Source organism: Solenopsis invicta, chromosome 13 (assembly GCF_016802725.1).
Source record: "Solenopsis invicta isolate M01_SB chromosome 13, UNIL_Sinv_3.0, whole genome shotgun sequence".
In the NCBI taxonomy this organism is placed as follows: domain Eukaryota; kingdom Metazoa; phylum Arthropoda; class Insecta; order Hymenoptera; family Formicidae; genus Solenopsis; species Solenopsis invicta.
Genome location: NC_052676.1, coordinates 15,636,612 through 15,659,935, shown reverse-complemented (window position 1 = coordinate 15,659,935; position 23,324 = coordinate 15,636,612). Strand labels below are relative to the sequence as shown.

The 23,324-nt window shown below is 32.7% G+C and overlaps 2 protein-coding genes across 2 annotated transcripts; both read left to right on the top strand.

The window, feature by feature from the left end:
• Nucleotides 1–2,409: 2,409 nt before the first annotated feature.
• LOC105205881 (uncharacterized protein K02A2.6-like) lies at nucleotides 2,410–5,766 on the top strand. The gene is made up of 3 exons (XM_026141110.1): nucleotides 2,410–2,863; nucleotides 2,963–3,490; nucleotides 5,534–5,766. Exons 1-3 carry the CDS (start codon nucleotides 2,410–2,412, stop codon nucleotides 5,764–5,766), a joined length of 1,215 nt encoding a protein of 404 aa, XP_025996895.1.
• Nucleotides 5,767–8,070: 2,304 nt separating this feature from the next.
• Nucleotides 8,071–12,088, top strand: LOC120359363. Its single transcript, XM_039456512.1, has 3 exons — nucleotides 8,071–8,641; nucleotides 11,004–11,225; nucleotides 11,640–12,088. The coding sequence occupies exons 1-3, from the start codon at nucleotides 8,071–8,073 to the stop codon at nucleotides 12,086–12,088; spliced, it is 1,242 nt and encodes a 413-aa protein (XP_039312446.1).
• Nucleotides 12,089–23,324: the final 11,236 nt, after the last annotated feature.

Here is a 23,324-nt window from a genome sequence, read left to right as displayed (position 1 = left end):
TTGGACAAAGTATTAGAGATTGCAAAGACAATGGAAACAGTCTCGCTGCAAACGAAAGACATGGAAGGCGAAGCGGTGGCTCGCATAACGGACAAGAAAAAACATGTGAAGACTGGCGCGACAAAGACAACAGATAACGTCGAATGCTATCGGTGTGGATACAAAGGACATAAATACTCAGATGAGAAGTGCCCGGCGAGAAAGAAGACTCACAGTAAATGAGGGAAGTCAGGACGCGTCATTTCGCGAGGGTTTGCAAGACAAGGACGGAAACAACTGGCAACAGCTACAGGAAAAGCGGACAGAGGAAAGGGGTTCGACGGCTCGACGAGAAGACAGAAGAAGATGAGAATGAGCATGCGTTCAGCCTGAGAAGAAAAGAGATCTACGCCGTGGACAGTAAATGTGTTGACGCCGCGATAGGAGGAGTTACTTTAAACTTACTAGTAGATTCAGGGGCATCGTGTAATGTAATAGACGAGGAAACGTGGAAATGGTGTAAATCGCGGAATATTAAATGTAAATCGGAAAAAAACGGAGAGAAAAAAATATATGCGTACGGTCAGAAAAAAGCGTTAGATTTGCTAGGAGAATTTCATTGCGATATTGAAATAGGAAATCAGAAAGCTCGAGCAACGTTCTTAGTATTAAAAGGTAGAGGAAGAGCGCTATTAGGTTATGAAACGGCAACGAAGTTAGGAATTTTGCGGATAGGACCGGAAATAAGTAACATTAATGATTTTGAAACAGAATAAGACCCAATTTTTAGAGGCATGGGTAAATTAAAAGATTTCCAATTAACGTTACCGATAGATAAGACATACACACCTGTTGCACAACCCTTGAGAAGAATTCCATTTAAATTGCGCGAGGAAGTGAAAAAACAAATAAAAACTTTGATAGCTCAGGACATAATAAAAAAAGTCGAGGGCCCTACCGAGTGGGTCTCTCCAGTAGTTCCTATAGTAAAAAAAAAGAAGTGAGATAAGATTATGCGTGGACATGCGGCGAGCAAACGAAACGATTATTCGGGAAAAGTATCCGTTACCAGTATTAGAGGATATTTTAAATGTAATTGGAGGAAATAATTGGTTCACTACATTGGATGTTAAAAAGGCATATCGTCAAATTGAATTAAAAGAGGAATCAAGGAAAATTACTACTTTTGTAACAGATTCAGGGCTATATTGGTATAAAAGATTAATGTTTGGAATAAGCTGCGCTCCAGAAATTTTTCAAAGAATTATTAGATAAATTTTGAAGAATTGTAAAGGGACTATAAATTTTATGGACGATATAATTGTTTGTGGAAAGACACGGGAAGAACATGATGAAAGATTAGAAAAAGTTTTAGAAACGCTGAAAGAGAAAGGAATAACTTTGAATAAAAGCAAATGTACGTTTAGAAAAAAAGAAATAACATTTATGGGATTTAAAATTTCGGAAAACGGATATCAACCGTTAGAATCAAAAGTAGAAGCTGTAGAAAAGTTTTAAATACCTAAAACGGCGGAGGAAATACATAGTTTTGTGGGACTAGTTAATTTTTGTACAGCATTCATTCCCAATTTAGCAACAATTAGTGAACCATTAAGAAGATTGACAAAAAAAGGAATAAAATTTCTATGGGAAAAAGAACAAGAGAGAGCGTTCAAAATTTTGAAAAAGAGTTTAGCAAGCGCGCAAACGTTAAGAATTTTTAATATAAATGCGAAAACAAGGGTAATAGCGGATGCAAGCCCAATAGGGTTGGGGTGCGTATTAATCCAACAGAATGACAAAAATCAATAGCGGATCTCGCGTAGCTTGTCAGATTGCAAAAGGCGATATTCACAAACAGAAAAGGAAGCATTAGCGTTAATATTCGCATGTGAAAGATTTTATAACTGGTTGTACGGAATAGAATTTGAATTAGTGACAGATCACAAAGCGTTAGAATGTATATTTGCACCGCGCGCAAAACCGAATGCAAAAATAGAACGATGGGTTTTACGGTTATTACCATTTAAATATAAAGTCATGTACGAGAAAGAAAAATCGAATATAGCAGATGTACTGTCGAGACTCTGTGGTAAAGAGAACCGGAAAAAAGAATTCGAAGAAGACGTGCATTACATTCGATAGGTAACAACAAAATCGGTACCAAAAGCAATGACATTAAAAGAAATTGCGGTAGCAATTCAAAAGACAATAAGATAGTCAAAAGACGATAAGAAAATAAAAGAAGTAAAATTAGCGTTACAAACAGATAATTGAGACGCATTGAAAAATTTGCGGTATAAAATAATAAAGGAACAATTACGTATTTATAATAATGTGTTACTAAGGAATACGCATATAATTATGAAGCGTTGCAAAGGAAAATGTTAATGTTGACGAGCACACGAAGGACACCCAGGAATTGTCGCGATGAAACAGGGGTTACGAAGTAAGGTTTGGTGGGAAGATATAGATAAAGATGCAGAAAAATTTGTTAAAGCCTGTAAAGGTTGTCAATTAGTACAACGTCCGATAGAATCACCACCTATCAAGCGAAATCAGTTACCAGAAAAAGCATGGGAAACAATTGCGATAGATTTAATGGGGCCACTCCCAACAGGGGAATATTTGTTAGTAACTATCGATTATTATAGTCGATTTGTAGAAGTAGCAATTCTTGAAAGGATATCGGCGAAAGAAATACAAGAAAAATTATTCGAATTGTTTGCGAGACACGGTTTACCAAGGACAATTGTATGCGATAACGGTCATCAGTTTACGGATGAAGGATTAAAAAATTGGCTAAATTCCTACGGAGTAAAAGTGGCGCATGTAGCACCGTACTGGCCACAAGCAAACGGAGAGATAGAGAGACAGAATAGGAGTATCTTAAAAAGACTAAAAATAGCATATGCGCAAAAGAAAAATTGGCGTAATGAATTGTTAACATTTCTAATAATGTACTGATCAACTCCACATTCAGTTACAAGAGTAACCCCCGCGGAATTATTGTTTAATAGAAAATTAAGAACGAAGATACCGGAAATAGATAATAGTAGTAAATTCGTAGAGGAAGAAATTAGAGAGCGCAATAAATGGTTAAAAGAAAAAGGAAAACAATATTATGATAAAGCAAATAGAGCTAAAGAGTGTGAATTAGGTCAATGGAATTGCGTATTAATCAGGGCCCCGAAAGAAAATAAATTAAGTCCGAATTTCAGCCCGGAGGAATATAAAGTAATTGACCAAAAAGGAAATTCAGTAACACTAGAGTCAAAAGAAGGAAGGAAGTATAAAAGAAATTTAACGCGAGTAAGAAAAGTAATAGATTTAGAAAGCGAAGAATCAGAAAACGAGGAGGAAGAAGTAATTAGTAAGGAAAAGGAAAAAGTAGGAAATGATCATAGTAGAACAGAAAATGACAAAAATGAAAAAGTAGTAGTAAGAAGATCTAAGCGCGAAAGAAAACCACCGGAGCGATATGGCGATTATAGAGCACATTCATTAGTTGGTAATTAAATGTAAGAGACTGAAATTGTAAGCGTCTAGCATTTTAAGGAGAAAAAGGGATGTAGTGTATAGATACGCTACTGAGCGATAAGCGTAAGGCGCACGCGTAGAGGCGCATTAGGTAGAGACGAGAGACGAGAGACTAGCATGGTTGCAAGCCGGATGCACGTGATATACGAGTTAGAGCCTGTATCGAAACGCTAGCAATAAAGTGAATATTATATACCAAAGGATACTACAGCCAGTAATATTCTGGAAACATTGCAATATCATAATTTTTTAAATAAAGTAATGGCAATAAAGAGCCAAAGCAGAATATTCGTGTATAATATAGTAATATATTAATTTAACTCTTTCAAAATTATTCATCCGCATTTAGAAAACTAAGGTCGGGCGACGTTACTAAATTTTCCGCTGAATCTCTACATTCCCTTACAGCACAACCATCCATGTCGACTGTACGAGTCGATTCATCCAAGTCAGGCTTTTAGAGTTGACTGCAAATCGACTTTGCATAGACGTCTGCAGACATCCTTGTTGACTCTAAGACGTCTAGAAAAAGGCATGTGGTCTTGTGGTGCTGTGTGCATTGTAGTATTGTTAAGAAACACAAATAATAATATCAATAGACGAAATAGGTCCATATATGAAAAAATCTCAATCTACAGCCCAATGAACAAACTATATTTTTTAATTGTATTTTTAATAAAAATTTTTTCATGTTTAATTTAATTATTGTATTATATTGATATATATTTTCTAATCACATTCTTATTTATACAAATAACAGAAAAGTTATTCCAAATGCTATTCTGCATTTGCAAAATTAGTAAAAAAAACTATAATTTTATATTTGTTTATGTGCTTTAATTATACATATTTCATTTTTTTGATAACGTATATTAACCTGATTTACCAGTTATACACACATATCAGCATAAAGTATTCACAAGTCAACATGAGGGATCAATTCGCAGCGATCACGGAGGTCAAGCAACGTTCACCAGAGTCGCGATGGGTAACCGCTTGGAAATTTCCGAAAAAAATATTCCCAAAATTTTTTTTTGCAAAAAACGTTTTTTGAAATGTTACACAATTATTGTTTTGTTCATTGGAATTATGTATTGTAATAATATTTATGTGAATATTTTGGAAAAATGGGATGTTTCAATGCAATATTTCAAAAAGCGGACATCGTAATGTTACTGCAATCTTCCAGCAATGTTGCAGCAATGTTTCGCAATCAAAATGCAATATTACAATGTTTCAATGAAATCATTCTGCAATATTCCTGCAATCTTTTTGTGCTGTATGGGAATGCAAACGAATGTCCAACGGGCGAAAATAAAATAGCAGATTAGTGCAACTGCAGAGCGAGAAAAAGGAAAAAGCGGGAGGTGAAGGAAGATAGTGAAGGAGAAAAGCTGAGTGAAGGGCACAAAAAGACAGGAAAGATTAAAACACACAGAAGGATCTAAAATCTGAATGAAAGTATAGGTTAGGAAATTATGAGAAGAGAAAAGTACAACAGCATAGAAAAGTATGTAGTAGAAGGAGAAAAGACAATAATAATTGCACTGAAAAAGATAGGAAAAAAGATTAAGCAAAATATTAGTAAAAAGATGGAAAAGATGATAAAACAAACTCGATTAGATAAAAGAAGAATGGGAAGAAGAAAAGCAGACAAGAAAAGAGGAAAGAAGGAAAGAAAAAAGAAGAATAGAAGAAAGAGAAGAATTTGGAGAGGAGAAAAGAGAACCTGGAATGGAAAAAAAAGAAAAAATATAAAGAAAAAGAGAAAAACAATATAATAATGAGAGGAGTAAACAAATGAAGAAAATAAAATTAAACAAGAGACAAAGGAGTTCATAAAGAAGAACCTGAAAATAGAGGTGGCCATAATCAAAGCATACAAAGTGCAAACTGCCGTACTTTGTCTCCAGTGGAGATAAGTGTACGGTAGTGGCAGAAGTAGAAACCTAGGAACAAAAGAGAGAGATAATGATAATCAAAAAGAAAGAACTAAGAGCAGGAATCTTTATAGAGGACGATGTAACGAGAATGGAAAAGGAAATGCAGAACCAATTAAGGGAGAAAGCGAAGGAAGAAAGAGAAAAAAGAAACAAGGTCAAGGTAGAGTACGGAAAGATTATGACAGAAGACAGATGGTATCGATGGAACACAAGAAAGAAGAAACTAGAAAAAAAGAGAATAGAAGAGCAGGAGAAGAATGAGATACAAGCGGCTGGGATGGAAAAGAGAAGAAAAAGGGGTTAAAAATTTGCTTTTGAAATGTGGCGGGACTAGCTAACAAATGTGAGGAGGCGTGGGAATACTTAGAAGAATTTGATATACTAGATCTAACAGAAACGTGGATAGCCGAGGAACAATGGAAGAAGATAAAAAACATAGTCTAAAACCCAAGGAGAAATGATAGGTCGGATTGACGTCAAATTAACATCATTTTGACGGTCAAAATAAAATCAAATTTCACGTAGACATTGATGTTAAAATGTTCAAATTTTGATGCCATTTCAATGTCGATATCAACATGTATAAAACATTTAATAAATGATATTAACATTCTTTCGGTGCTATAACTCAACGAGAAATAACTTATATCGAATTATATTGAAATGATTTCGACGTCAAATTCCATCGATTCCATTATCATTTCTCAGAAATTGTTTCATGGACTGGAAGAATGGAAAAAATTATGCCAAAAATTAAAACATTTGATTAAAACATACGCCGAAAATGTGCGATTAAAACTGATTTAAAAAAAAATAATTTAAATTGAACGGGATTTCTAAACCGAAAATACGGTATTAAGGCAATGCTGGACCGGTCCGGTCTCTACACGTGCGTATTTTTGTGCACAGATAACTTTTAATTGGCTTAACAGATCGCAAAATCCTTTTACACAATTAAAGTACTGACAAAAACACAGTTCGCTAGCTATAATTTAATACAAAAAACAAAAGTTGATTAAAAAATTATAATATAATTGTCGGTTTCTGCAGCCGACTCGTGACAACATGTGCTCATATAAAAATTGTAGACATTGTATGTATAAAATAAGTAGCTAGCGAATTGTGAATTAAATCAAAGAATAATACGGCGCTTGCAGAATGATCCTAGAAGCTCTAGTATAAAAGATATAAGTGTATGAAAATTGTTTATGTAATTTTATTGTGATGTTGGTGCGAAGAGCACTAGTTTAGTTGCTCGATATACCGACGGAGGCGCTGTAATCGAATTTACAGCGAAGCGTATCGCTGGATCATTACAACGATCTAATTTATCGACCTTACTCAGGCTCGTAAAACTTTTTTAGTGCCCTGAGAAAAATTTTTGCATCTAGCGTAACAATGCCGTTGATCGTAAAATCATAATAAAAATATATAACGGCTATAAAGTCTGTATCAGATTAGATATAGAGAATTGCGAGTTGAAAATTAGAATCCAACCAGTCAAAACAAAACGCAAAATTTAAATTATCTGACTGGTCAAATTCTAATTTTCAACTTGCAATTCTCAATAATTTGATGCAACCTTTAAATTCTTTTTAAGAGAAATATTCAAATTGATATTCACTTAGATTATAAAATGTATCATAATAAAAGCAATCACATTTTATAATCTATGTAAATGCTTTGAATATTTGTTTACACACACACACACACGCACGCGCACGCACGCACGCACGCACGCACGCACACACGCACGCACGCACGCACGCACGCACGCACGCACGCACGCACGCACGCACACATGTATGTATATATAAATGCTTGAAATCATGTTTTGTTGCCAGAAAAAAAACGTTGAAAATATAAAGTAAAAGAAAATAATACTATAAGAAAATATAATACTATAAGAAAATAAATCATTCTTTTGTAAATAGACTTTCAAAAAAATTTTATTTTGGTATACTTTTATGAATTATACGTTATTATACAAATTAGGAATACAATATTAGGAAATTTAAAAATGCTCTTCTACTATCAATTCAATTAAAATTTCTCAAGAACACAAAAAATAGATTTGCCATGAAAATTTACAATGAGTGTTTTAAAAACATCAACAAAAGTTTAATAATTTTTATATATGTTTTTACATATATTTTGTGTCCAATTTTAAGTTAATTTTATTGTAGAAGAGCATTTTTGAATTTTTGGTTTTCTTTTAATACATTTTACAACAAAAAAATTTTTTGACCCGAGGAATCGAACCTGGAACCTTCAGCATAGTAGTCAAGAATCATGACCGTCCAACCACAAAGGTCAATTTACGATTCTTCTTCCGTAATGGTACTACAGCTGCTAAAAGTATTTGATCTTTTTCTCAAAAATGCTTGAACAACGGGTTCTATCGCACTTCACGTCGAGCTCTCGCCACGTGCACACGCAGGCCCGCCGAGCGCTAGCCGAGTGTACCGGTCTTTTGTGAGATTTTGTGAGTTTCGCAATCGCAAAGTGTAAAAAATCCAGCAGAGTGTCAACCAAAGACTCATCGGTGGCATCTCTCACCATAGAGAGATCAGAATCAGAAATCGCTAACAAATGCGATGACTGGAATATGGATCTAGTCGAGCCTGAAAGGAACAGGCTCGAAGTCATAACATCGAGGAGCGAGACCCCGAAGCTGAACGAGCAAATAGGAGTGAAAACAGAGACAGAGGACATAACTGACAAATTAAACAAGGAATTAATGAAAAGAAAATCTGCATTAATCAAGGTAAAAAGCATCAAACGCAACAAGATATGCCCAAATCTTAATATGGCACGCAACAAAGTAAGCGGCAAAGAAAACAAGGATAGCACAAACGTGCAGACAACCGACAACGCAAATAACTCTCTGATAGTAGCGCTACATGAGAACAATGCACTCAGAATAGAAATTGAAAATCTAAAAAAAACAATAGAAAGATACCAAAGGGGCCAGGACTCAATACCCCAGGTAACAGTACAAAACAGATTTATGGCATTAGACACGGAAATACCGTCACAAATGGAAGCCGAAGAAACAGAACAACAAGACAAGGACTTCGTCACAATACTAAGAAGAAAAAACAGCCAGGACAACAATGGAAATAAGAAGAAAGAGAAAGCAGAGAATAACAATACAATCAAGGACCAGCACATCGCAAGTACATCCCAGGAGAGAAGCACCACGCAACAAAAACTGCCAAGAAAAGACAAGCCCCCCCCCCCATCAATATCCTATACCAGGACCCAAAGGACACAACCAGACTACTGGAAATAAACGCAAGAGGAATAGATAACTACTACATCAAACGCATAAATAACGGTAAACACATGTTACAAGTAGATAGCTTAAAGAATTTTAGAAAAACCAAAGAACTATTAATTAAATGCAATACAAAATTTTATACATATACAGATAAAATAGAGAAGCCAAAAACCATTCTTTTAAAAGGTCTAATCAAAGGTCTTTACATTCGAAGAAAACGAAATTCTAAGAGAATTACGATCCCAGAACATCGACAATCTAGAATTCCAAAAAGTAGTTAGATTTTCAACGAATAAATCTAAACAAGAGAAAAAAATTTTACCTATATTTATTGTGCAAATTTCACCAAATAGCCAAGTAAATGACTTAAAAAAAATAAAATACTTATTTCATCAAGTCATTTACTGGGAGAAAATGATGCGAAGGGACGTAATACAATGCAAAAACTGTCAAAGACTAGGGCACGCAGCAACAAATTGTAATATGCCATACAGATGCGTAAAATGTAACGATAAACATGACCCGGGTAGGTGCAGCTGTCCGACAGATATACAGTTAGACAAAAAAAAATTATTCTGTGCAAACTGCAATGACTACGGCCATCCCGCCTCATATAGAGGATGCCCCAAGTTAATAGAAAATAAAAAAAGAGTATTAGAATTAAACCGAAATAAGATTAATAAAAAAAATAACGGTAAATTAGAAAATCCATTCATAAACAAATCAATTGTTCAACCGGGAATCAGTTACGCTCAAATAACTAGTCAAGAATTTCCAAATAAAGAAAATGCAATAAACAAAAATACTAAAGTACCTAATCTAACCTACGTAAATATAAATCCAAACGGCAATCCGAGGACACCCAAAGACATATTCTTAGAAATGAGAAATAACTTCAATAGACTAGAGAAAATAGTAGAGGAAAACTCCATTAGAATCAACACGATATCTACACTACTAGAAAGACTATTAAACTTAAACAATGCACAACCAAACCCTTAAAAAAATAAAAATAATTTCAATAAACGTTAACTCCATAGTTAAAAACCAAAGAAGAGCATCTCTATATAATATGATGAAAACGCAAAAGCCAGACATAATTTTAATAAACGAGACTAAACTATCTAAAAATCACGTTCTAAGATTCGAAAACTACAACGTAATTAGAAACGATAGAAAGGACAGCCATCTAGGAGGCGGAACCGCGGCAATAATAAGAAAGTCATTCAAATACGACACAATAACTCTTCCCGAAACAAACAAAGAAAGAATACTAGAACAGTCGATAATTAAACTCAACCTAAAGAATAACAGAAAACTATATATAATTGCGGCATACGCAAAATGTGGAAACCAAAAAGAATTTATTCCTGATCTACAAAAAACATTCCAACTACTCAAACTAAATAACGAGGAAAACTATTACATAATGGCAGGCGATTTAAACGCAAAACATACAAGCTAGAAAAATACAAATAACAATCCACGCGGATTAGCACTAAAAGCTTGGATCGATGCAAACTGTATCCCTTACAAAACAAGACTTCTAAATACAAAATATCCCTCATATCTTAACGGCAATTCGTATCTGGATATTATCCTAGCAGACGCGAGACTAACGTTTCATAATATCGAAGATGATTGCAGCTTAGACAACATCCCATATGACAGTGACCACAACGCGGTAAAATGCACAATATCCCTGAAAAAAGAGAATGGATTTGAACTAGAACCCAACTTAATAAACTATAAATATAACTTGAGGAAAACAAACTGGGATAAATTCAATAAAACGTTAGAAGAAGAATACTCAAATAACATCCCTAGCGATAGAAATTTAACAATACAGGAAATACATGAATTCTTAGAAGAAGCTAACGCTAAAATATTAAACACCATAGAAAAAGTAGTGCCAAAAATAAAAGAAAAAGACTCAATTAATCCCTACCTAACTGATAGAATACAAAAAATGCAAAAACAAAAAAATAAAATACTCACAAAAATTCACCATCATAAAAGAAAATGGCCATTAACCAATACAAGAATAATAACAAACTTAAAAAAAAAACTTCAAGATATTAGAACGGACCTAAAAAAAGCATTTAATACTTCAATAAATAACTACTGGGAAAACAAAATCAAGAATATTCCAAGAAAAGATTCTTCAAAGATGTTCCCTCTATTAAACAGCATCTTTAGAAAAAAAGATACCTTAGAAATAGCCTCACTCAAAATTCCATCTAACTCCCCGCTCCTAGACAAAGCAGAAATAGACACCACGCATTATGAAAAAGACGAAAATGATAACATCCTCATAAACAAATTAACAGATAAGCTCAACATCTTAGGGGCACATTTTGCCGGCATTAACAACAACAAAATGGAAAACAACAGTCCCCATCTCAACAATATAATAAACAAGGAAACAAAAAACTTTTTTGATAAAATCCAAAATGAAAGATCCAATGGCACGACAATATGTGAGTTCAACAAAGAAAATAGAGCCGATAACCCCAACAAAGTCGAAAATTATAAAAATTACTTCACAAATATGCACGATCTCACAAAAAGATTCAGAAGCTTAAACAACAAGAAATCATTCGGTCTCGACAAAATCCCTAACGTCGTCTTGAAAAAAATTCCAGCAAACTTCATCTATAACTACGTTATAATTTTCAATAATCTATTAAATCATTCTTACTTCCCAGATAATTGGAAAAAGGCGAAAGTAGTCCCAATATTAAAAAAAGGAAAAAAAAAGAACACCCCACAAGTTATAGACCCATATGTCTAGTCCCCAACATTAGCAAAATATATGAAACAATAATAAACGATAAAATTATCGCTCTCTGTAACGAAAAAGAAATTATATCAGAAGCCCAATTCGGGTTCAGATATAAACACTACAATACACGCAATAAACAGATTAACATCAGACATAAACTGGGCACTAAATGGAAAAAAATGCTTAGGTGCATGCCTAATCGATCTGGAAAAAGCATTTGACACCGTATGGCTAGAAGGACTACTCTTCAAATTAATCAAAAAAGGATTTCCTGATCATATAATCAAACTAATATGGAGCATGATCTCCAGCAGATCAATAATCACAGAAAACGGAGGCACCTACTCTGATATAGTTTTTAAAATCAATAACGGATTACAACAAGGAATAGTTAATTCACCAATACTCTTTAACATTTACACAGCCGAAGTACTTAAACTATTTAATTTAAACACACCGAAAAATCCTCAAGCAATAGCATTTGCTGACGATTTAATAGTATATGTGGCGGACAGCTGGCCCTCAAAAATACAGGAGCTTACAAAACGTAGTACATAAGTTAGAACATTACTATGAAACGTGGAAACTAAAAATTAATATCGAAAAATGCGAAACCATTCTGTTTAGGCCATCTCTAATGTATGCAAACCATAACGTAAGAAAACATTATAAAACATTTTCGATAGAGAGTTCACCAAGAAACAATGTAGTACAAAAAATCCCCCACAAAAAAATAGTTAAGTATCTGGGAATTAATATAGACGAAAGACTGCATTAAAAAAACCACACAGAGATACAATTAACGAAAGCCATTCAAACATTTGCACACCTAAGAAGATTATTTCACTCTAGACACCTACACCCAAAAATAAAAATAATATGCTATCAACTGTTAATAAGACCGATAATAACCTACGGTTGCCCCGTATGGTTTAACATTAACGCAGCACTAATGGAAAAAATTCGAAAATTCGAAAGAAAATGCCTACGTGCATGCATGAACATGTATAGATCCGCAGAATCCAATTTCGTTAATCACGTAAGCAACCAAAGATTGTACAATAAAGCAAATATTCCTAGAATAGATAATTTCATAATTAAATTAATAAGAGAACACACAAGCGAGTAAAATAAAACAGAATAGCTTAATATACAGTGCGTTATATCCTAATCCAATGTATTACGAAAAAACACTAACAACCGGATTTATACCCCCCGAAGGTTTTCTATATCTAGATAACAAAGGGTACATACAGGATATAAAAAACGTACCGATAATATATCATTATCCGAGACATAACAATAACAAGAAACTAGAATACCCTAAATTTTCGAGTAGCAACGATACCAGCATAGCATGGCGTTACGATACTACAATACCGAACGAAGAAAAACTAAAAAAAAAGATAAACAAATCAAAATATTGGTGGCTCAATGAGATATGACTCAAGCAAGCATAGTTTTACTCATATTCTTAGGTATAAGTTAGTGTAGACAAATTTAGTGCAGACATACTCACACACGCAACACAGACACACACACCTCACACACTGTAACATAATACACACACGTACACAAGTAACAAGCGAAAACGAAGTATATTCTCCCATACAATTATTTATTCTAGCCCTATTATTTTATCTTATTCACCAAACCAGATAAAAAAACCAGTTTTTTGTTATCGTGGGACTTCCTCTTTTTTACTGGAATATAAAATCATAAAATAAATATGGAACAACGGTTACAACATCTACTCTGTAGAATGACACGTTTACTGAAACTTAAAACAGAAACATTGTATTGACTATAGAACTTATTCTACAAAATTGTACGAGGCGGCGAGAGTACTAGATACCGTACTAGATACCGCCCAATTAAATCTAATAGGTTAAATGTTTTTTCTTAGTTTATTGTAACATTTCAAATGATGTATCATTGTATAGCAGTCCCGAAATAAACTAATTAAAAAAAAAAAAAAACGGGTTCTATCGCAGTAAATGTATGAATGAATATTACAATCATATCAAATTTTATAAAATCAATGACTAGAAACCGAGTTCCTCTCGTTAACGCAATACTGAAAAGTTTTCGTCGCATTGTCGGCAAATCGAGATCGGAAATTACGTATCTACAGCTGTAACGAGAGAAAAGCAGACAGCTCGAAACGTTAGAGGATAGTTGGAGAGAGAAAGGGAACGCTTGAGAGAGAAGGAAACAGAAGAGTCTTCTCCGACTCAACGGCGCGCCGTTGCTTGTACGATCACGTCGTATGCTTTCTCTCTTAATCCAGCGTCAAGCGAGAAAGATGCGTGGGGAGCCCTTCTGTCTCCTTCTTTCTCAAGCGGTTTCTCTCCTTCTCGAGTATCCTCTTCTGTCTCGAGTGTTCTCGCTTTCTCTACAGTGTTGCGGGCTTGTCCTGTAATGAGGACAAGCCGGCAACACTGCATAGCTTATTGTTAGTGAAACGATTTCAGATTTTCGTCTTGCGGAACCGAGTTGCGACGCGCGCGCGCGCGCGACGTATTACTATTCTATGTTTCTCACTTATATACATATATATATATATATATATATATATATATATATTTATATATGTATATATATATATATATATATATATATATACATATGAATAATTATACGTATATTGAACATAGGTTCAATTTATATGTATATATATATATATATATATATACTTTTTTTTCCAATCTCGATTTTCCGACCATGCGACGAAAATTTTTCAGTATTGCGTTAACGAAAGAAACTCGGTCTTTAGTCACCGATTTTATGAAATTTGATATAATTGTAATATTTATTCAGACATTTACTGCGATAGAACTCGTTCAAGTATTTTTGAGACAAAGATCAACACTTTTAGCAGCTATAGTACTATTATGGAAGAAAAATTCTAAATTGACCTTTGTAGTTGGACGGTCATGATTCTTGATTACTATACTGAAGGTTCCAGGTTCAATTCCTCGAGACAAAATTTTTTTTTGCAAAATGTAGTATTGAAAAAAACCAGAAATTCAAAAATGTTCTTCTACAATTAAATTAACTTAAAATTGGACACACAATTAAAAAATTTAACACTTTTTCTGACGTTCTTAAAACATTCATTGAAAATTTTCATGGCAAATATATCATTTGTTTTATGTTAATATCATTTGTGTTCTTGAGAAATTTTAATTTAATTGATAATACAAAAGCATTTCTAAACTTCCTAATATTTTGGTATAATAACGTACTTAGCATAAAATATTTAAAAATGATTTACAAATTATATATGTTACTGTAAAAGCCCGAACTACGGTAAATCCTAAGATTTTCCAGTAAAACCTAAGATTTACCAACACTTAAAAGTCCGAACAGTTCTGTAATCATCGTTCATTTCGAACTTTTACCACCATTCACTTGGTAAATCTATCTCAAAGGCACGGTAAATGTTGAAAAAGACATGTCATAACGTGTTCGGTGCAAATTTTATTTGTGTTATTTTTTACTATTCAAGAAGTATTTTAAAGGTATTTTCAAATGACTAGTAAAAATTAATAAATAAAAATACCAAATGAAAATAATTTAAAATAGGTAGTGATTTGACTACTTAGTAATATAAATGATTAATAATTACTCTCATATGATACATAAAAATATGTAAAGTTTTGACTGATAGTTAAATGAAATAAATGCTAGACAAATATATATTTGTATAGCATAATTTATTATACATTTAATTTCTTATTAAAATCTTTAAAATATTTTATAAATAATCATCTAAATAATTTATATTTTATTTATTTTAATCTCTATATCTGTGTCGCGTTTTCCTGCTTCCTTTCCTTTTAAAAAATGTCCTTTTCAAAAATGTAAATTCGTGTAGCATCGTAAAATAAAATAGTAATTTGTTTAACGAAGTAGAGCTTTCTAGCTATAAAATGCTTTTTTCAGAATTTCATTTTCATCATTTTTTACAAAGTTTTACACTTGAAATATTTATCTATTTTTCAGAATCAGAATAATGTTTGATCAATTTTGTTGTTATGAAATATATAATGATAATTATCTTATTTGCTATTTAATTTTTAATAATAATAATTTGTTTATTTAGGTAGTAGTATATTACTTTTTTAATATTATATGCTATTTGGAATATATATATATATATATATATATATTTGTTATAGGATAATATTGGATATTGGATAATTGTTAGTCGATCTTATTAATTTTGGTTATTGTCATACATATATAAGGTATATGATTCGTTATTCATTGAATTAATTATCAATTTGTAGTTTTATTGTACTTTTCTGTCAGTTCTGAGTCTTGGTTGTACGTTAATTCAATTTATATCTTGTCGCTACTACTGTCAATTCTACCATGACTACCACAAGTCTTTTTGAAGCTATTTTTCGTAATTTACTTTCCAATTGCCTGTATCTCGTTTTTCTTTCTAGTACTAGTGCTAATAAAGCTTGCGTCAAAATCTATATGACTTGGGAACACGTATCACTATAGCTTGTGGTCACACCACTAGTGTTTTTATTCTAGATTCAGTGGTAATAAAGCTTATTTAAAATTCTGTATGTGTTGGGAACACGGGTTGTTGAGAAAATTGATTGTCTATTTTAGACATGTGACACTCGTCGATCACTAAATTGAAATTTTAATGTTATCGCATATTTCTCAGCTATTAGCATTCCCAACGTGTACAGACTTTTATTCTGGCATAATTACCACTAAGACTAGAAAAGAAAACGATAATCAAGCTGATACAAAGCGTATTATTATTAAAAAATTAATAAAACATTGAAATTTCAATTTAGTGATCGACGAGTATCACATGTCTAAAATAGACATTCAATTTTGTCAATAACCCATGTTTCCAACACATACAGAATTTTAAATAAATTTTATTACCACTAAATGTAGAATAAAAACACTAGTGGAGTGACCACAAGCTATAGAATCATTTAAACCAGCTTTACACCACATACAAATTTTGTCACCGATGGATGTCAAAGGTGTCAAAAACAAATAGATTTCTCAGTCAGTTGTGTTCCCAAAACATACAAATTTTAATTTTAGTACCATTGCTACTAATTCGAGAAGAGAAAACGATAGTCAAGTTACCAAGAACTATATAATTCTAGAAAATTAAGTTAATGTTCAATTCTAATTTTTTGACCGACGAATGTCAAAAAGTCTAAAATAGATAGCAAGTTTTCTCAGTGATACGTGTTCCCAAGTCATACAGATTTTGACGCAAGCTTTATTAGCACTAGTACTAGAAAGAAAAACGAGATACAGGCAATTGGAAAGTAAATTACGAAAAATAGCTTCAAAAAGACTTGTGGTAGTCATGGTAGAATTGACAGTAGTAGCGACAAGATATAAATTGAATTAACATACAACCAAGGCTCAGAACTGGCAGAAAAGTACAATAAAACTACAAATTGATAATTAATTCAATGAATAACGAATCATATACCTTATATATGTATGACAATAACCAAAATTAATAAGACCGACTAACAATTATACAATATCGAATATTATCCTATAACAAATATATATATAATCCAAATAGCATATAATATTAAAAAAATAATATACCACCACCTAAATAAACAAATTATTATTATTAAAAATTAAATAGCAAATAAGATAATTATCATTATACACTTCATAACAACAAAATTGATCAAACATTATTCTGATTCCGAAAAATAGACAAATATTTCAAGTGTAAAACTTTGTAAAAAATGATGATAATGAAATTCTGAAAAAAGCATTTTATAGCTAGAAAGCTCTACTTCGTTAAACAAATTACTATTTTATTTTACGATGCTACACGGATTTTTTGATTAATATTCATGCAGTAATTGGTTTTTTTATAATCTGAACATGATTAGATGTGTTTTCCCATATATAATGAGTTTTCACTTCCCACAAAGCTTATCGTAACAGACTTTAGAGCTGAATAACTCATGAAACAAAGCTCCAATGGCGAATAGATAAATTAAAAGTTATTTGTAGTGGCGGGTTCTCGCTGATAAACCTGTTGTTTCTTTCCTGACCTTTCTGGTTTAAAATTTCACTTTTTTGACTGGGAACGATAACTTTCATATATGAGTAATTCTGAACATTGTCGTGATTCTAACGCTCTGTGTGCTTACCTGTGAGGAAATTTTTGTACATTACTAAGTTTCTAATCATAAAATGTTGAATTGGCTACCTTTCTTTTATTACTAAAGCTCTTAATTAAAATTTTAACCCATATAATGTCCCAAAAATAAAAAGTTCTGTAAAATGTAAAGTATAAATGAGAGTGAAGACTCCGTGAATTGTAATGTTTAATGAATGGAGGCAATTTTAGCGTACATAATATTTATGTTTAAAAAAAATATTTATCTTTAAAAAAATATTTATCTTTAAAAAATATGTTTAAAAAATTTAAACGTAAATGCATTAAAATGTAAATTTTATTTTAGTTTTCAGAGGGTTCAGAACATAATAATGTAAAGTACACACAAGTATATATGTATATTGATACACATATATAGTGATTATAATAAAACGTAATAATATTTATTATTATTTTCACATTTTACATATGAAAGGACGAAAGATGGTCTACAGGACAAGAGTTATTAATGAACAATAATAAATATTATTACATTGCGTTATGAATACTATAAATATTAAATTATTATTATAGTTTAAAATTTTTTTTATTTTAGTATTAAAAATGTAATGAAATTATAAATTATATTAAAAATATAAATGTTTCATGGCACACCATTTTCTTTTTCTATAGCATAAAACAGTAATATATTCCGAGGCTATTATAATATTGAAAAACTAAAATTATTAACTATTGAATTAAAATTATGTTTTCGACATAAAAGTAATTCCATATTTTTATTATGATTTGTCATATAATTTTAATTAATTAATAAAATTCATGATTTTTATTAAATTATTTTAAAAATTTTTTTATAATATAGAAATTGTTTATATGCTATTGAAAGATTAAATGATTTGCTATATAGTTTAATTTACAATATTACATGTAAATTTTTTTATTTTTCTGTACACTTATATATACACATATATAACATGTATATGACAGTGAAAAGAATTCTTGAGCCCTTGGGCCATCGAGATTATCGCGCGCGAGCGAGCGGAGGGAGTGAGAGGAAAAGACTAGTTCTATTGCATGATCTTCGAAACGAGCCGAGGCGTGACACGGCGCGCGCGACGATTCGGTCAGCGCGACATGTTTCGTGGCCAGGCGAGCGCGTGGCCGCGGAAGAAACGCGCGCACGTACATGTCTCGGAACACGACCGCTGCGGAAATCGGAGAGAGGGAAAGGAAAGTGATGGGGCGCAAAATTACGGTGAAGTTATAATTGACATAAAAATTTTAGTGTGTGTTTAAATGTCGTCAACCTAACCTAACCTGTCCCTGTCCAAAAGAGGATATAATGCAGAGATGTAGGATACCTATAATGACAATATAATGTCAAAAGGTTTCTGTCATCACAGACTATTTACAGTGGTAAGCTGTACTTTTATTAATCATTTACTGTCAGAGGCGTTTATCGTGAGCTGACTATCAACCCTTTCCAGGTACACATGTGTACCAGGTACCCCGTCAGCCAAACGTGAACAAACAGATTATTCGGAGAGTCTGCTATCACCTTCTGTTACCAGAAAGGCAACAGATTTCACACAGACTCTGCAATATCTGCGGTGTCAGCAAACTGCTGTCAGAAATTGGACAGAAACTGTTGGCATTTAATTTCAGCAGAAATCGAGCACATAGTGTTGATAGGACTGTTGTCAGATTGGCGGCAGAAATCAAGCATAACCTGCGCAACACAATCTAACGGCAGATTGGCAGCAGAAATCGAGCACCGCGTGCTGACAAGATCTGACGTCAGATTGGCGGCAAAAAACGAGCCAGATCTACGTGACAATCTAACAGCAGACTGGCAGCACCACGCGAACACGCCGTGCTGCCAGCAGCTTATGTCAGATATGCGACAGAATTAGAGCAAGACCTGCACAACACAATCTGACGGCAGATTGTTAGCACCAATCGAGCACCCCGTGCTAAGAGAACGTGACATCAGATTGACAGCACAATTCAAGCATAACCTGCGTAACATAATCTGACGGCAAACTGACATCACAAATCGAGCACCCCGTGCTGTTTTGCATATTAATTTTTAAATTGTGACGTAACTCTTCATGAATTTATTAAGGGCCTTTTCAGACAAACCTGCATAATCGCACGCATAAATAACATATGCATAAAGAAAGTGATTGATCCATTTTCTTATGCATTTGCTTAATTATTGGACAAATCAATTTCTTTATGCATATGTTCTGTCTGTTTCTGTTTGCATTCTATACGCCGCAATTTCTATCTGCACCTGTCCGTGATTGCGTATAGAAATCCTATTCGTATCTATCCGCATGTAATTGTCCAGATTTCTATCTGCATCTGCCCGCATATATAAATAATTAAAACCCGTTCCTGGCCATAGTCTGACTAACAAAAATATTCAAAAAAATTGGAATTGGAAATAGGACTAAAGCATGAAAAAACATTACTGATGTAAAAAAACTTTTCAAAACTCAATTTTGCAACTAATTGGTATAAACAAATTACTAAAAATTGACTGTAGAGAAAAACTGATTACTCCAATCGATTCTATGGGAAAAATTACTAAAGGAACGTTGCAAAAATAAATTTTGCAATTAATTTGTTTATAACAATTAAGAAAGTGTTATATATGTTTCTTGAGTCAGTTTTCCCAAAGAATCGATTGGAGTAATCAGTTTTTCTCTACAGTCAATTTTTAGTAATTTGTTTATAACAATTAGTTGCAAAATTGATTTTTGTCAGCGTGCTTTTTACGTCAATAATGTTTTTTCATGCTCCCGTACTATTTTCAATTGTTGTTTTCTTGACTATATTAGTCTGAAATGGGTTTTAATTATTTAATTATATAGTTTATATAATTAATTTTAAAAATATTTAAGACTAAATCAAAGGATTAGTGAGAATATTTGCGCGATACTCAACACGTAACTGTAAGTTTCTTCCTGTTCAAATCAGCTTTACTTTAAATATAACTTTTTATTAATGATATTACAAGTGTACGATTAGCTCAGTGTTAGCATATTAGGTTATTGTCCCGAAATTTTAGGTTCGAATCCCGCCGGCGCTAATGCGTTTTTAAAAATTGTAAAATAATGCGTAATCGTAATTAGTAAAATAAAATATATGCAAATTAGATTAACCTATAATAAAAATAAGAATAATATCTGCAAGAAAACTAAAAAAAACATTTTTATAATAAGAATTTTTGAAAATTTTAAATACAAAATGCTTGATTTTTGCTGCCAGCGTGACGTCAGAACTTGCCAGCACGGCGTGCTCGATTTGTGCTAGCAGTCTGCCGTCAAATTGTGTTGCGCATATCATGTTTGAACTCTGCCGCCTATCTGGCGTCACGTGCTGGCAGCACGGCGTGCTCGTCTGGTGCTGTCATTCTGCTGACATAAAATATCAACAGGTTCTGTTAACAGAACGTAAGCAGAATTTGAGATCAGTTGAGTTCAGTCTGTCAACACGTCGTGATCGAATCTGCCGCCAGCCTGCCGACACAGTGCTAACATTTTGCTGACTGGGTACACATGTATACCGTCTTGAAAGGGTTAATTAATTATCAGAGGCGTTTATCGTGTGCTGACTATTATTAATTAAATATCAGAGGCGTTTCTCGTGGGCTGATTATTTTTAATTAATTATCAGAGGCGTTTATCGTGTGCTGATTATTATTAATTAAATATCAGAGGCGTTTACCGTGGGCTGATTATTTTTAATTAATTATCAGAGGCGTTTATCGTGTGCTGACTATTATTAATTAAATATCAGAAGCGTTTTCCGTGGGCTGATTATTATTAATTAAATATCAGAGGCATTTACCGTGGGCTGACTATTACTAATTAAATATCAGAGGCGTTTACCGTGTACTGACTATTATTAATTAGATATCAGAGGCGTTTACCGTGGACTGATTATTTTTAATTAATTATCAAAGGCGTTTATCGTGTGCTGGCTATTATTAATTAAATATCAGAGGCGTTTACCGTGGGCTGACTATTATTAATTAAATATCAGAGGCGTTTACCGTGGGCTGACTATTATTAATTAAATATCAGAGGCGTTTACCGTGTGCTGACTATTATTAATTAGATATCAGAGGCGTTTACCATGGGCTGACTATTTTTATTTATCAGAGGCGTTTATCGTGGGCTGACTATTTTAAGTTTGTATTTGCCCATCTTATAGGCAAACATAAGCAAACGAGAATAGAGAAACTATGAAAAATTTTTGCGTTTCATAAAAATGGGCGATGAAAATGAAGAATTCATTCCATATTGCCTACAAAATATTGCCATATTCATGTTCGACATGAAAATATAATTTTAGTATTATGTATTATATACATCATTTTCTAATGAAATGGCAATAAATGTGCTAAACATTTAGTCTGACTAACGTCAATCTCTTTTTGTTACTTGCAGCAAAAAGAGATAGCGTAGTGTCAAAGTGCAATGTATATTGCCAACATATTACGTCCTTATTCAACAGCAGAAACCCAACAGGTCGGACAGAAAATTGTTTCGCGTAAACTCATCCGCCTACAAGACGGCCCGAGCGTGCCTGTCGAAATATACGGTACTGAGTTGGGCGGTTTCGCTTGTTGAAAAGACAAGGATGAGTGCAGAACTCAAATGATAATGGATCTAAAAATATCGATATTATCGACATTTTTAGTTCCACTTAGTAGATGGCGCAGGACCGTCGGAGTTCGGCGGTCACTCCAGCATCACCTTAAGATCGATTAAAAATAAAATTGAAACCCAGATAAATTTATTAAAATAAAATACATTAATGTAAACGTAATAAATGTTTAATTTACAAAAAAGTATTTCTTGTATCCTTTTTATTAAAAAAGATTAAATTTGAATTAAATATTTAATTCATGTACAAGATTAAATAACAATACAAATTGTTATTTACACGTAAAAATATAAAATTTTATGTTGAACAGTATTCCATACACACACGTTACGTATAAAAAATACGAGAGCGAGTATTCGTCTCAAAGTTACAATAAGCAGCTTCTAAGAAGTATGAACTGAGGAGTCGGCTGCGGTGGCGTCTAGATATAAAGCCTGTGGCCGCATTCGACTTATGAGAAGATCCACTGCGACGTGATCGCCTAGAGGTGGCGCCAGTACTCTCTTATTAAATCTATCATTTTAATCCAAAATTACAGGATTTTATAAATTATGATTAAATTGAATTTTAATGTGATATGAGACGCTGACAATTCTTGTGTGCCATTTTTAAATAGATATTTTGATGACAACACTATAAATCACATTAACAAATTTGTAAAATTGTCCAAAGGCTATGCTTTTTTTGGCAGTTAGTAAACAACTATCAAAAAAAAAAAAATAGATTTTAAACAATTTTACAAATTAGTTAAAATAATTTACAATGTTATTTTATCAAAACAGCTTTTTATTTAAAAATAGCACACAAGAATTCTCAGCGTCTCAGCGTATCATTTCTCGCTATTAATGTCAATATTCCTAAATGTAGTCGCTGTGAGTATTTAGGATTCTTAACGCAACTAATTTAAAATTTTTAAAAATTTTTATATTATGCATTACACTTAAACAATTTATAAAATTAGAAAAA